The sequence below is a fragment of the Gordionus sp. m RMFG-2023 genome, chromosome 1 (assembly GCF_954871325.1).
Source record: "Gordionus sp. m RMFG-2023 chromosome 1, tfGorSpeb1-WG-v2, whole genome shotgun sequence".
Taxonomy (NCBI): Eukaryota; Metazoa; Nematomorpha; class Gordioida; order Chordodea; family Parachordodidae; genus Gordionus; species Gordionus sp. m RMFG-2023.
Genome location: NC_088775.1, coordinates 13,363,849 through 13,381,267, shown reverse-complemented (window position 1 = coordinate 13,381,267; position 17,419 = coordinate 13,363,849). Strand labels below are relative to the sequence as shown.

Below are 17,419 nucleotides of genomic sequence, written 5' to 3'. Positions count from 1 at the left end.
CGAATGTTAATTTGGGCTACGTGATCTATTATTTATTTTTAATTTCGCATTTTATTAAACCCTATTTTTAAAAATGGTTAATTTTTTATAAAATTTTTCTTCTTAATTTTCTACACATCGTAAAAGGATAAATAATATATTTGACAAATTTCAAAACATTAAAATTAGATAAATAAAAGGTAAAAAAAATGTTTATGAAATTATTTTATATATATTTATTATTTTTGATAATTATATTTTGTAATAATCATACGTGGTTTTAAAGACACATTATGCAAATAAGGTATTTTATTTGAGTTTTATATTTTTAGAATTATGAATTGTGGTATACCTAACGATAGTGAAGATTCAAATTTAAGTGAAACGTCTGATTTTGAGTTTCTATCAACACAAAATAATGATTTAGTTATTTTTAAAATTTATGCTCTTATATAATCTATAAATATCTAGATTTCAATGGACAGATGAATCGGAAGAAATAAGAAAATATCAATAATGAAAAAGAAATCGTTAGGAGAAAAATGATTTGGAATAATTGCTTAAAAATTTACCGTTAATTATTCCAAAGTGGAAAGGAGAAATTCCAACGGTTGATAAAGTTAAAAAACCAATGGATTATTTTAATATATATCTCAATGAATTATTACCTCTTATTGTTTACGAATTATATGCCATTCAATGCAATTCCATAAACCTTTGAATTTATCGAGATGAATTAGAAAAATTTATAAGAATTATTTTTTATATGTCAATTATTAAACTTCCCAGAGCACGTCTGTGTACTGGGCCACTAATACAAGACAGGCCAAGGTGGCAGATGTCATGACCCTTAAACGCTGGGTACAAATAAAATCATTTATTCATATAAATGATAATGACAAATTTATTCCATTTGGAAGTGAAGGCCATGACCCACTTCATAAAATTAGACCCCTAATAACTCTAACCAATAATATACTAAAATCTTTATCTATAGGCTAAAACATTTGCGTAGATGAGCAAATTATTCCGTACAAATTGATGAGCAGGGGTTGAAGCAATATAATCCTTAAAAGCCCAAAAAATGGGGCTATAAAGTTTTCTACTATGCGGAGATGACGGCCTTCTGCATAATTTTGAAGTATATTCTGGAAAAATACTACCAGCGGAAGGATTGCCTGATGTTAGAGCAAGTGGCAATGCTGTGCTCCGTTTGATTTCTTATATACCGCAGCAAATTAATTATAAATTTTTTGATAACTGGTTTTGTTCCCCAAATTTGCTAGTCGTACTCGCTCAAAGAGGGATTTTTGCGCGGCCACGGTCAGAGGTAATCGACTTCCAAATATAAACTTCCCAAAAGATAAAGAGTTGAAAAAAAAGGGCGAGGATTTTTTGTTTCAAAAAAAACATTAATAAACGGAGTGGAGCTAAATTCAGTGAAGTGGCTCGACAATCGTGCTGTGACTTTATTAAGCACTTTTGTAGGTGCACATCCTCTAATAGACTGTGAAAGATATGATAGGAAAAAAAGGATAAAATCATGATAAAATGTCCAAATATTGTTAAAATTTATAATATATCAATGGGAGGTGTAGATGTCATGGATTCTTTACTTTCCTTATATAGAATTCATAAGAAATCAAGAAAATGGTACCATAGAATTTTATTTCATATATTTGACATGTTACTTATAAATTCATGGTTTCTATATAAACGTGATTGTAATAGTATATCAATAGCACGCAAGGATCGATTAAGTTTGTACAATTTCAAAATTTCGGTGGCGGAAGTCCTTTGCAAATATGGCAAATGCACCTCAAACAATATACTAAAACGAAAATTAGTTCAAACTGGTTATCGGGAAAAATGTAAAAAAGGACCAGCCCAATATTTCGCAAATGAAGAGGTTAGGAAAGACCTCACGGCTCATTGGCCCAAATATAATGATAAGAAGGGTAGATGTAAAATGCCAGGATGCTTATTTATGCAAAAAATGCTGTGTATATTTATGTTTTACGCCCACAAATAATTGTTTTATAGATTTTCATGAAAATTAATATGTTTAAACATTTAATATTTGTTGTATTTAAATAAAATTATATATATTTATAGTTTAGAGTACAATAAAAATTATTGTGAAAAAAATTGAAATTTGTATCTTTAATTGAATAATGTGTATTTTAATATACATACCGTTCATCTTCTAAGAAATTTAGAATTTTTTTTAAAAAAGTGAGCCATGAGATTATCAATAGTATCGAGAGAAATAAAAAATCTAGTTTGTCAAAAAAAAATCATTCTAACATAGCATGCAATACAGGGTACGACTAGCAAATTTGGGGAACAAAACCAGTTATCAAAAAAATAGTTTATAATTGATTAGCTGCGGTATATAAGAAATTAAACGGAGCACAGCATTGCAACTTGCTCCAACATCAGGCAATCCTTCTTCTGGTAGTATTTTCCCAGAATATACTCCAAAATTATGCAGAAGGCCATCATCTCCGCATAGTAGATTTATAGTTTTATTTTTTGGGCTTTTAAGGGTTATATTGCTTCAACCTGCTCATCCCTTTGTATGGAATAATTTGCTCATCTACGCAAATGTTTTAGCCTATAGATAAAGATTTTAGTATATTATTGGTTAGAGTTATTAGGGGTCTAATTTTATGAAGTGGGTCATGGCCTTCACTTCCAAATGGAATAAATTTGTCATTATCATTTATATGAATGAATGATTTTATTTGTTCCCAGCGTTTAAGGGTCATGACATCTGCCACCTTGGCCTGTCTTGTATTAGTGGCCCAGTACACAGAAGTGCTCTGGGAAGTTTAATAATTGACATATAAAAAATAATTCTTATAAATTTATCTAATTCATCTCGATAAATTCAAAGGTTTATTGGAATTGCATTGAATGGCACATAATTCGTAAACAATAAGAGGTAATAATTCATTGAGATATATATTAAAATAATTCATTGGTTTTTTAACTTTATCAACCGTTGGAATTTCTCCTTTCCACTTTGGAATAATTAACGGTAAATTTTTTAAGCAATTTTTCCAAACCATTTTTCCCCTAACAATTTCTTTTTCATTATTGATATTTTCTTATTTCTTCCGATTCATCTGTCCATTGAAATCTAGATATTTATAGATTATATAAGAGCATAAATTTTTAATATACCTAAATCATTATTTTGTGTTGATAGAAACTCAAAATCAGACGTTTCACTTAAATTTGAATCTTCACTATCGTTAGTTATGTTACCACAATTCATAATTCTAAAAATATAAAACTCAAATAAAATACCTTATTTGCATAATGTGTCTTTAAAACCACGTATGATTATTACAAAACATAATTATCAAAAATAATAAATATATATAAAATAATTTCATAAACATTAATTTTTACCTTTTATTTATCTAATTTTAATGTTTTGAAATTTGTCAAATATATTATTTATCCTTTTACGATGTGTAGAAAATTGAGAAGAAAAATTTTATAAAAAAATAGCCATTTTTAAAAATAGGGTTTAATAAAATGCGAAATTAAAAATATATAATAGATCACGTGGGCCATATTAACATTCGAATCGAAAATATGGATTGTGGCTTCAAATACACACCATGCAATTGATTTAAAATTTATTTATAAAATATTTATTATATAATTTGTGGTATGTGGAATGAGATACACAGTATGCAATACAGGGTTAAGGAAAATATAATCTATCAGGAATTTATTGCAAATTAAAATTTCTTTTTATAAGAAAATTTATCTTTGAAATGTTTCAAAATTTCGTAAAAATGATTTTTAGGCATATTTTTTTAACGTCCCTCCCTATCCATAACAATATATAGCATATGGGCCATTCCCGTCAAATCGATCACGATTCGGCCGACCCCTTTTAAAATTGTTAAACATTTTTGGAATATTTAGATAGTTAAGAAAATGAGAAAGCCGTTTATTTAAGCTCGCTAGCATACCTGGTTTCCGAGATATAGGGACTCAAAAGTGCAAAAAAAGAGTCACTTTGGAATCTGTAAAATTTTTAAAATGCTTATATCTCAAAAACTATTTATAGTAAAATAATATATAATATATCAAATTGTAGGTAAAAAAAAATCTCTAAAGAGCTAAATAAAGATTGGAGCCAATTTGAGCCGCTAACTTCCGGTTTGTTTATTTTGCTTTACCTGTGTTTTTAAGCAAAAAGGAAGTTTGTTTTCGAAATTTTTTTATTGCTTTTTATTTAGACACCTTTGTTAAATATATATACGATATCAAAACCTACGCTATCGACTCCAAAAATTGTTGAAAAAAATATATGGCGCTTAATTAAATTACGGATTATGGTTAAAAATTTGCTGCTAACTTATCAATAACCGGATATTTTCACTTTTTATACTAAAAATTTGAGTTTCTATTAAATATACTAATTAAACTGAGGAGCAGAGTGGGTAAACAAATTTCCAATAATAAATATCTTTCATATCATTTTTAAGGTATCTGGAATTTCATCGAATTTTTTATATTTTGCTGAAGATAATGGTATAATTTTAGTCGTTAAAACTTTTTTTTACTCTAGATATTTTCTTCTTCGAATATTTCTTTTCACATAAGTGTTTTCTTTTAATGAGAGATTCCCCATTTGATTGTAGGGATATATTAATGTTATCAATAGCCTCTTGATTAATTATATGAGGGGGAGAATCAATATCTATATTTTCATTTGAAGTATAAGAAATGTTTGCTAATTTTTGTCGGCATGAAGAGCATACATATCTAAATTGAATGGTAAATTTTTCTGGGTCATCCAGGGTAGAATCTTTCTTAGATTCTTGCGATAATAAGCATGTCTCTGTAGAATAAATGGGTTGGAACATTTTAATATTTGGTTCGTCCATCTGTGATATAGAATAAAATTTTAATTGATCTGCACCTATAATATATGTTTTTGCACTCTCCAAATCCAGAATGTTATTGGTAGACAGACGATAAAATAATAAACTGCAGACAGGTTGAATTATTTAAAATTAATCTGAACGGACAAGTTAAAAATATTACGCAGAAAGAGAGATCGTTTTAAACAGTTTATTTTGTAAAATATAATCGATAATATGCCTAATAAAATATTCGTTTTTACTGCAGCTGTTATACATTATCGAGCTAATAAGTCATTCGCTATAGTAGCAAAGTAGAGATCTAAAAAATGTAAAACATTTTAAGGATGATGGAATGGGGGGAGAGGGGCAGAACTGAAAAATTTCATCACATTTCTTATAAACGTATCAATGTTTCCATTTTCCTTAAGAATAATATTTTCCAACCATTAGCGCCATCTACTTTTTTCTTCAATTTTTGGTAAAAATGTATATTTCGGAAAAATCGATAGCGTCGCCAAGGTTTAGACATCGTATATATATTTATAAAAGGTGTCTAAATAAAAAGCAAAAAAAAATTCGAAAACTCCCTTTTTTGCTTAAAAATACAGGTGAAACAAGAAAGGTAAACCGGAAGTTAAAGACTCAAATTGGAGCCAATTTTTATTATTTTTTCGATAGACCTTTAGAGTAGTGTTGTTAAATGGCTCGTTTTGAGCCGATTTTTAAAAACGGCTAACTCAATATTTCGTCCAGAAAAATATTACGCAAGCCTCAAGATTTTGCTCATAGAAGGAACAAAGGTCTAGGCATACATTATTGAAATCTCAAGACTTAGGCAATATTTATCTGGCTAAAATATTGAGTTAGCCGTTTTAAAAAATCTGCTCAAAACGAGCCATTTAACAACACTACTTTAGAGATTTTTTTTATCTACAATATGATATATTATACATTTTTTTACTAATAGTTTTTGAGATATAAGCATTTTAAAAATTTTCCATATTCCAAAGTGGCTCTTTTTTGCACTTTTGAACCCCTATATCTCGGGAACCAGGTGTGCTAGCGAGATAAAATAAATGGCTTTCTCATTTATATACCTACCTAAATAATTCCAGAAATTTTTAACAATTTTAAAAGGGGTCGGCCGAAAATGTCCCTTTTTTGATCGATTTGACATGGAATGACCCATATATTAAAGTTACTAAATACCAGGATTAAGTTCAATCAACACAGGATGATGCCATTCCTTGGATAGATTTAAATTCTGTTCGACGGGTGATCGTTGAGTATCCTTATTGGAATGCTTTTTGTCGTATAGTATCGAGATGCTGTCATTTAAAACGAGCGTATTATCTGTCATATTATTGTGAAGGTTACGGTTACTTTCGGAGCTGATAACATTGAAACAGGTATTGGAGCCATTTTCTATTTGATTATAAATGGATTAAAACAAGGCATAATATAGTATATAATAATATGCACAGACGGATTCCTTGCGGATTCGACAAGCCAGGATAAAGATTCTATCGGGTAATGATGTATGGCGTTGAAAGCTATTAATTTTATTATGCGTTTATTAAAATATTATATAACGTCGTAATTTTATTTTATACTTATAAACAAAAAATAATTAATTTCGATTAGCATCTTTGGCCTAGTCGGTTAAGTGCGTGTATCTTAAACCGATAGTTCTGGGTTCGAATCTAGCTAGGACTATTTTTTTATAAAGCTAAATAGGTGGATTTCGTTAATATTAAAAAATAGGTGGGTCCAAATTTGATTGATATTTAGCAAATTGTTGTATCATCATTATCAACGCTTATCATTACCCGATTCTATCAGGCATGACCATCGGAAATTAGTTATAAAAAATATTTAATTTTTCTAAGGCTGTATCCTAAAAATATTTTAAAAACTTGAAAATTTATAAATTTTTGAAAATTAATAAAATTATGAAACATGACCAAAATCTTCCATTAAAATTTTTTAAAAGTTTTGTAAATTAAAGTATTCAAAATGCTTGATATGTAATAATGCAAAGTAGCTCCATTTGAGTAGGATTTAAAAACGTCGCTCCATTCGAGTAGGATTTAAAAACGGCCAACTCAGTCATTTATCCAGAAAAATATTATGCAAGCCTGAAGATTTTGCTCATAGATGGCACAAAGGCTTGGACATCTAGTAGCGAAATCTCGAGACAGTCGATATTTTCTGGCTAAAATATTGTGTTGGTCGTTTTTAAAAATCGGCTCAAATGGAGCGATTTTGCATCACTATTTATGTGAATCAATTATTAGTTATTTATTATATAATATTTGAAGATACAACTAAACGTAGATATATTATTAATTTGAAAAATAAGTTAATATTGATTACTTTTTATTCCGTAAAAATTTCATAAGTTTTAAAATTTTAAGATAAATTTTATTTATTTCTATTATTTTAAAGAAATGATAATATTTAGTAAACTATAAAAAATGATTTAGTCCACTATTTTATTTCTACATTAAAAATAGCTTATGATTTTTTTTCATTAAAATTAATAAATTTATTAATTTATATTATTAGATTTAGGACCGCCTAAAAATGCTTTTTGTAAAATCTTTTTTTTTAAAATCTGTTTATGAGATCAATTATTCTTTATTAAAATCATTATTTCTTAGATTATTATTAAAATTTGAATTAAAGATAAAATTAATATTAATAAATAAAAATTGATCTCATAAACAGATTTTAAAAATCAATCAGCTGTTAAATCGCGATCGCAAACGCGCCACTATGAATTCAAGGTTACTCTTGTATAAATTTCAGCCCCTTTTTTGTGAATATGATTTAAAATCGGTTTGAGGCCTATTTTCAAAATAATAAGTCGATTCTAAACCGCCATTCCAAAATTCCGGTTCGGGTCGGGAGGATAAAGAAAATATAAAATTTTTCTATCTACCTAGAAGAGGTGTATTTATAAAAACTAAAATATATATAAAAAAATGCATATAAATCTAATTTTAATTTAATACCGCGATTAAGAGAAGATCTATCCAAAATGGCTGGGTTAAGAGTCTTATTCAAGAAACTAGGATTGGGGACGGAATAAAATGAGGCGTCGTGAAGTAAATGTTGCGACTTATTTTGATTCTGTTTGGCGATTATTTCTCGATATTCTTTAGGTCGTAGCCCGATGTAAAACAATTCGTTCTCTTAGAAGAATACGTTTTTTTGTATTTAAAATGGAATTAATTAAATACGTTAAAAGCGCGCGAATCAAAATAATGTTATATTCGTCAAAAAAAAAGAAATAGGAATCATAAATTTGCCGAGAATGGAAGACGGGGGGGGGGGATAAAGGAGGTAAAATCATTAATTATTTCTGGTAATTTTAACATTTAAGATATAAATTATAAGATTTGCTTTCCATATAATTAAATTTATTGTGGGTAATATATATTTTTAAGATAAAGAATTTTATTTTTTAAAAAAAGAGATTTTAAGTTAAAATTATTATATATATATTTTTTATATTATCCACATGTGGAGTAAAGTTTTAATATTATTTTTTGGGGTAGAAATTTTTTATACAAAATTATGAATGTGAGGTTAATAATAATTAAATTTCATATTAATAAATATGCGATAAAATGGATAGACTAAATCTTATTTATCTGTTTTTTTCGTTAAATAATCAACAAGATTTTTTTTAAATTTAAAATTTTGAGATTATAAAATTATTAAAAAGTTTTTAGGAGTTAATCTTGATTTAATAAGTCTTCATGTCTAATGATAACTTTTTAGTTATCAAATTTTAAGGAGAAGAAACAATGACGTCTTCCCGTTGTGCACGCCTAAAGTATTCTATATTTTAGGTAAAACCATTCTTTCGATCAAAAAATATATCTGTTTTAAGCTCGTTTTAAAAAATAAAAATTTATAAAGTGATTCCCATTCAACCGTCTCGTCATAATTAAGAAACTCAGCCTCTGAACCTGAAAAATTGCGTGGTAGCCGCGTTATTCCGTTATAAATAGATCTACATTACAAAATCATAATCTTATAACGCGTCACATAAGTTAAGTAAGAGGAACTTAATAATTCCAACCACATGTGATATTCCATTACATTTACATGCCTTCTTTTGTATTTGTTTTTTTAAAGGGCTAATTTATGAAACAAGAGGAGGGCGATACATGTAATTACTGTATTCATTAAGTACATATTCATTGCTAGCGGATCTTAACTAACTCGTTTTTAATAAAAGGAATAATTTATATATATATATCTACCGTTTTTTCTAGTGAGGGCTCCTTGATGTAAAAGTGCAAGGGGAGACTCCTGATCTTCGAGAATGTACTGGCTTTTAAAATTTTGACAATTCGAAGTTATGTCATATATTCTTTCACTCTCGCCATCCTTAATCAGAGGTATCTGAACCTAAAATTTGATTATGTATTTTTTTTAAAAATGTAAAAGTTATCAAGGTTGATAAGATAAATAACAGTTTACAAGATGTTTAATTTATATTATAAAAAGATAACTAAATAATTTATTATATAGGCCATTTTTAAATTCACATTAAATAATAAAATGATGAATTTATTTTATATAAAGATGACAATAGAATATTATAGGCATCAGCTTTTTATATTAATTATGATTTTCTTTTTTGCCAAGGGGGTAAGGTGTAATCGATAAAAAAAAGACTATCACAAAATGAAACCAATCATGTGTAAATAGGATATAATCACTTCAGCTGATTAGCTCAGATTCTAAGTATTATGAAATATAACTACAATGATTGCATGCGTGATTCAAAATTGGTGGCTACTAAATTAATAATGTAGTAAGTGATGGAAGGGAAGTAATGGTCTAAAAGTCGTTTAAAATTCAGAACAAAAACTAAGAAAAAAGTTGTAACCTTGAACAAACAATAATCAGAAGGTTCGTGGTCTGGCATGCCATATTTATTGAGAATTTCTCTAACAACATAGCTAGCCGTATCATTTGTAGCGAGTAGCAGAGTTTTGTAAGGTATGCCTGGCTTCAGTGATTCCCCGTAAATCTTTAACATTCCACCTAAATTAATGTGTAAGGACAGTTATATAATGTTAGATTTCCAGAATATAGCAATAATCTTACGTTTTAAATAAATCAGAGTTTGAGAAAAATCTTTCAAAGATTTTCTTAAATTATATTTTGGCCCAAAATTTTGAGCATATAATGAAGATTATTTTTAAAGAACAAAAATTTGTGATTTCAACCAAGAAAGATTTTTTAAGCAAAAAATAACAAAAAATGATAAAAGATTTTTTTCCGAGATAAAAAATTTGGAATTTTAGGAAAAATTTGATCAAAAATCCTGCATGCGTTCTTAAAAAAATCTTTTCTTTTTTATTATGAAGAGCATTCTAAACTCTAAAATAAATTGTGTTTAACTAAAATTATGGCAGGAATTAAAGACTATACCTCCATTAGCTAAGATCCCATTCTTTATACCACCGCCTTCATTTTTGCTAAAAGTGCTGGCATAATTATCAAATTTTCCAGGATCATTTTTCGTGTTCCCAATATTGCCGTTAGTATTGTTTTGATTTTTACCGATAGCCTTTAGTGCGTTTTTATTCAAAGTGTCATATTTAATAATTTGATAAACTAATTATACATTTTTGCAAATAAAATGGCGTTAAGGAAGGAGGAAAGTGTACTCAGTTGATAAGAATTTGTGACACCATTTGCCTCAATTTAAGTCTTAAAAAATTATTTGAATAAGCTGCCACTTATATCCTAAAAATTTCCTCAAATAAAAATCAGAATTTAACTTCCAATTTATTTATAATTATTTCTAACAAAATTTATACCCAGATAATACTTAAAATTAAAAATAAGGTCAATGATTGACATCTCAAAAAAAAATTTTCCGAATAAAATTCGATTCCCGGAGGCATAATCACCAGAAGAAAGAAAATAATATCCAGTTAGAAAAAAAAGATTTTTTTTAAAAAATGGAGAAAATAGCGCAGTAAGATTTTTAAAACATAATAACATATTTAAAAAACTAAACTATACTAAAGTTTCTAAAATAATATCCTCAGTTGAGTATTATAGTGTTCCATATTCAGGAGAGCATTTATAAATAATATATTTCTTGCATTTTAATATGAAATCACAACGTAATAATGCAAATAGAGAGAGGATCATTGTAAATTATATTTTAACATTTAGGGATATATAAGAATATAGCAAAGTAGATATATCAAAAAAAAGTATTTTGCAAAAAAGTGGATATAGAACACTATAATACTCAGCCGATGATATATTCATATATATAAGACGAGATAAAAAAAATTATGAATTTATTGCAAAAAAATCACCTTAATAAGTCTCAGTTTTTTCTCCAGCTTTTGTTGGCGTCGCCGTCTCATAACCGCTTCGGGGTTAGAAATGCTCCTGGTAAAGGAAGTTTCTGGCATGGCCTCGTATAATTTATCGCTTATTTTAACGTCTTTTTCATTTGCCACCGTTTTAATAGGTGTTCCGTTTTTAGTTGATTTTTCTTTTTTTTCTAATAAAAAAAAGATTTTAGAAGGGGTGGATTCTTCATCTTTATTTTATAAAATTTACATGTAAAAATGGAATTAGGAGGCGCATTTACTTCAAATCCTCTTAAATATTTTATTTAAATTGTTTTTTTTCCTCAAACATAAAGAGTTATTTATAATTTTATCAACTCCTCCATATATTTTTTTCTTATGAAAATTACAAATTTTATTTTCATTTATTGAAACGTTTTAAATTTGAAAAAAACCTGATTTTACCGGAAATGCATTTTAAAATGTGTATATTACCTATACTAATAATAATCAAGGTGCAGGCATTAGTATGCATTGAACTGTATGAAATAATAAGTCCTATTATTATTTTCCATTTAAAAGTTTCAGAAATTCAGAAATTTGATAAACTTATAAAACACAATATTTTTAAAATTTTAACCTTTATGCTACCGTGAAAAAAGCCGGATTATTCATAATAATACACTCATAGAAGAAGAGTTTCAGCTTACCCAGGAGAACGAGAGTGCTTAAAATATTATGTCGGCGGGTGGTTAGGGTGAGTTTAATATTATTTAAAACATTATTTTTAAATTAAGGGCAGCAGGCGGGAAAATTTTTGTCGAAAACCATGAACAGACAGGTTTGCGCGGGAAAACTCGCTTAATATAAAACCTCTATTTAGCAATGGGCATTATTTATTATTTGCCTCTTACAATAATAATGTAAATGGAAATTACCCGTTCAAAAAAATGATTTGGAAATTAGGCAAATCCCGTGTAGCTTTAATATTTATAATTTTTTTCGACCAATCACAATTTTTAAAACTGGTCATAATATATCATCTGCCTTATTTTCTTTCTTTTTTTCATATAAATTTATTTTTGTTCTGAAGTTATTGATTATTTTTTTAAATATACCAAGTACAAACATTTAATCTTCTTATCGGAAAAAAAACTTTGTTCAAATATATTACATTTTGGTAATAAAACCAAATTTGAAAATAATTATGCTATCACCAACTAAAAACTTCCAAAGTTGATCACCTGTTTATCTTGAACCCTTATCAGTTTATCTAGCCCTAGCATTCTATATATATCGCACCTCCATTTTGATCAGAAAAAAGTAACCGCTCTTGTAATTTAGTTATTTATTTTATAGACCGGACAATGATGTAATTGCTTGCCTATAACTAGCACTTACTCTTTATAATGCCCTTTAAAGCGTTGTTAAAAACAAATCAGCTGGTGATACGCCATTTTGATTTCGCGTATAAATTTTTTTAAAATGAAACTAAATTTTTTTAAAAATGTTTTATATAATTTTAATGTTAAATATTTATGTAAGATAGCAAAATGGCGTATCACCAGCTGACTTGTATTGGTACACATTCAAATGAACGAATTGTTTGCCACTGAGACCCGATTAGCAAAAATATAATAATGACATAATAAGCAAATAAACCTAAATCCAAAAATGATAACATTTTAACAACTTAGGAATGTGAATGACATACTACTTAGAAATTTTTTTTTAAATTAGTGCATTTACTTTTAGACTTCCTCGTGGTGGTGTTACGTTCTTTGCCATTTTTTTCCACCGTTTCGGCTTCCATATTTCGAGCCATCTCAACGGGATCGTAAATTCCGCTATTGTCGTTATTAGGGGATACGTTATTATTTTCGAGCAATTTCGCACGATTTTTTTCAGAGTCGTGATTATGGAAAAGGGTGGCGGAGGAGAAGGATGAGAAAAAGGAATGATTATGGTTGTTCTTGTTGACAGTATCACATCGCTGGGGAGTCATGTCGCTGTTTTCTATGACAGAGTGGTTTAGAAATGTCTTAACCTCGCGACCTCTGTAGTAAGAATCATCTAAACCAGTGGGCTGAAATTCAGTTTAAATATTTGTTTCTTTATTATATTATAAAATTATACTAAGAGCGGGAGAAATTTTCCACTCCCCCCTCTTTACTCACTGAAAATAAAATATCTATTTTTCATAATAATAATAATAAAGACTTTCTTTTTATAGAAGCTTAGGTGATTGTCAACATGCCACCCAATTCAAACGTTTTACACTAAAAGCGTTATAATACCTAGCGTTCTACTGGCGATTTAAAGATACTCTCTAATCTATCAGTTGCGAGTAAGGAGTTAAGCCAAACTCATCATTTGCCCAATTTGTTTTACATTTTTATTTACAAAAAAGAAGTAAAAATAAAACTTTGGTTTTATCATCCTCCCGTTTGAGTAAGAAACGACCTTCTCTGTCATCTTTGTTCCAATTAAGTTGAACGAGTAAAGGTTTTTCGTCGTCTTCTATTTTTCTTTCATCTTTAAAGAATATTTTTTTTGAAAATTCAGCATTTTAATAATTAACCCTGTATTGCATACTGTGTATCTCAATCCACATACCACAAATTATATAATAAATATTTTATAAATAAATTTTAAATCAATTGCATGGTGTGTATTTGAAGCCACAATCCATATTTTCGATTCGAATGTTAATATGGCCCACGTGATCTATTATATATTTTTAATTTCGCATTTTATTAAACCCTATTTTTAAAAATGGCTATTTTTTTATAAAATTTTTCTTCTCAATTTTCTACACATCGTAAAAGGATAAATAATATATTTGACAAATTTCAAAACATTAAAATTAGATAAATAAAAGGTAAAAATTAATGTTTATGAAATTATTTTATATATATTTATTATTTTTGATAATTATGTTTTGTAATAATCATACGTGGTTTTAAAGACACATTATGCAAATAAGGTATTTTATTTGAGTTTTATATTTTTAGAATTATGAATTGTGGTACCATACCTAATGATAGTGAAGATTCAAATTTAAGTGAATCGTCTGATGAGGAGTTTCTGTCAACCCAAAATAATGATTTAGGTATATTTAAAATGTATGCTCTTATATAATCTATAAATATCTAGATTTCAATGAGAGTGATGAATCGGAAGAGGATGAAAATATCAAAAATGAAAAAGGAATCGTGAGAAAAATGATTTGGAAAAATTGCTTAACTAATTTACCGTTAGTTATTCCAAAGTGGAAAGGAGAAAAACCAACGGTTGATAAAGTAAAAAAACCAATGGATTATTATAATACATATCTCACTGATTTATTACCTCTAATTGTTTACGAATCAAATTTATATGCAATTCCAACAAACCTTTGAATTTATCGATAGATGAATTAGAAAAATTTATAGGAATTATTTTTTACATGTCAATTATTAAACTTCCCAGAGCACGTCTCTACTGGGCCACCAATACAAGACAGGCCAAGGTGGCTGATGTCATGACCCTAAATCGCTGGGAACAAATCAAATCATTCATTCATATAAATGATAATGACAAATTTATTCCACTTGGAAGTGAGGGCCACGACCCACTTCATAAAATTAGACCCTTGATAACTATAACCAAGAATATACTAAAATCTTTATCGATAGGGGAAACAATAATAAACGGAGTTGAGTTAAATTCAGTGAAGTGGCACGACAATCGTGCTGTGACCTTATTGAGCACTTTTGTAGGTGCACATCCTCTTATCGATTGCGAAAGATATGATAGAAAAAAAAGGATAAAATAATGATAAAATGTCCAAACATTGTTAAAGTTTATAATAAATCAATGGGAGGTGTAGATCTTATGGATTCTTTACTTTCATTATATAGAATTCATACCAAATCAAGAAAATGGTACCATCGAATTTCATTTCATGTATTCGACATGTTACTTATAAATTCTTGGTTGCTATACAAACGGGATTATAATAGTATATCAATAGCAGGCAAGGATCGATTAAGTTTGTACAATTTCAAAATTTCGGTGGCGGAAGTCCTTTGCAAATATGGCAAATGCACTTCAAACAATATTCCAAAACGAAAATCAGTTCAAACTGGTTATCGGGGGAAAAATGTAAAAAAGGACCAGCCCAATCTTTACCAAATGAAGAGGTTAGGAAAGACCTCACAGCTCACTGGCCCAATAATGATAAAAAGGGTAGATGTAAAATGCCAGGATGCACATTTATTACAAAAGTATCTTGCCAAAAATGTGGTGTATATTTATGTTTTACGCCCACAAATAATTGTTTTATAGATTTTCATGAAAATTAAAATGTTCAAACATTTAATATTTGTTGTATTTATATAAAATTATATATATTTATAGTTTAGAGTATAATAAAAATTATGTGGAAAAATTGAAATTTGTATCCTTAATTGCATAATGTGTATTTTAATCCACATACCGTTCATCTTCTAAGAAATTTAGAATTTTTTTAAAAAAAGTGAGCCATGAGATTATCAATATAGTATCGAGAGAAATAAAAAATCTAGTTTGCCAAAAAAAAAATTTTCTAACATAGTACATGCAATACAGGGTTAATCTACAATTTCAGCTTTTTGCGTTTAGATTTAAAGGTCCACAACTCACAATATTTATTTTAAAGGTATTTAGACTTATGCTTCAGGCCTTATAAATCTAAGAAAAAAATATTAAATGATAAAATATATAAAGAAAAAAAAACTTGTAAAATAGCATACGAATTTATAATGGTTCCACAGATGATAGAGGTCCGCCGGGCCGGGACATAAATTTACAAGCTAACCCGAGCAAATTTTTTTTACATATATATTTGATGAATTCTGATATTTCATATACAAGTGATAATCCATTAAAATATAGCATTTTTAATTTAACCACTCTCCAATATTATAAATAGTATTTTGGTGTTAACAACATATTTTAGAAAAATTAAAAAAATAATGGGCAAACGTGATAAATAGAATAGGTATAATTAGACCTGTGCGCCGAAGCCTCAATTGACTGCGGCGAGCTATTTATTTAAAAGATTTTAAATGAATTTAATATATAATTCAATGTATTTTTTTTTTATAATTTATTTGGGACAAAGTTGTTAAAGTAGCGCGCTACTTGTAGCTAGCTATTGGTAATGCTAATAGCGGCTACTTTTTTTGTAATTATTTAATTTTTTAGTGCGCTATTTTTTTTCTTTCAAAAAATATAATGAAAGTAAGTATAAACATGAAAATATAAATATAATATCATAATTAATTATAATTTTTATGATTTATTATTTAATTTTGAAATTGAAATATATTTTCAATTTGTAATTTATATTTTCATTTGTATTATAAACCTAAATCATGTGTTAATAATTTAAAATGTCATCGCCTATGGATATCCAAATCGTTGAAAGTGATTCAGACAATGATATTAATGAAATGGAAGATACCAGGGAATAAAATGTTCTTAATAGCTATAATAATACAAATTTCCCATTCCTTAGATTTGAATTTTTTTTAAATAAATATATAATCCATAACTGGTTTCAAATTTATTTGTTTAAAATGTAACAAAAAAAATTTCCTCAAATCAATCCAGTAGCTATAACCTCAAGAAACACCTAAAGGTAAGTTGCCATTTTCACATTCTTATAATATTTATTTTATAAGACTGTTCATGAGTTTTAAGGAAATGGAGAAACATCTAAATAATTTTGGTATAGGCGACTCTACCCAAAAAGACTAATTCAATTTAAAACCAAATTAATTAATAATGCAAATGACAATATTTATCAGAAATCGGCTGATAAAGTTATTGTTGATTTTATAATTTATACAGTTCAGCCAATATCCTTGGTTGATAATCCATCATTTACCATGGTGATTAAAACTCTATCCCCTGGTACAACAATTTTATGCCGCCAGACACTAATGAATAAAATAGCAGAAACTTTAAAATGATGAAAGATGCTCTAATAGTAGAGTTATCAGAGATATCATATATATGTACCACGGGAGATAGTTGCACACATAACGAAGGTAAAAACTTATTTATATTTATAAATTGATCTGATTAAATATTTTTGAGCTTATTTGGGAATCTTAGGCCATTATCATTTACCATGGTGATTAAAACTCTATCCCCTGGTACAACAATTTTATGCCG

The 17,419-nt window shown here is 27.9% G+C and overlaps 1 protein-coding gene across 1 annotated transcript in view; it reads right to left on the bottom strand.

Annotated features, from left to right (window-relative positions):
- LOC135932087 (uncharacterized) overlaps positions 1-17,419 on the bottom strand; it is a 61,575-nt gene that overhangs the window by 21,912 nt on the left and 22,244 nt on the right. The window contains exons 3-10 of the mRNA XM_065469430.1: positions 13,641-13,750; positions 12,965-13,301; positions 11,237-11,427; positions 10,332-10,470; positions 9,784-9,941; positions 9,152-9,299; positions 7,892-8,071; positions 6,084-6,299 (exon numbers count right to left, since the gene is read on the bottom strand). Coding sequence (XP_065325502.1) covers positions 6,084-6,299; positions 7,892-8,071; positions 9,152-9,299; positions 9,784-9,941; positions 10,332-10,470; positions 11,237-11,427; positions 12,965-13,301; positions 13,641-13,750 — 1,479 coding nt within the window. The remainder of the gene's footprint in view (positions 1-6,083; positions 6,300-7,891; positions 8,072-9,151; positions 9,300-9,783; positions 9,942-10,331; positions 10,471-11,236; positions 11,428-12,964; positions 13,302-13,640; positions 13,751-17,419) is intronic.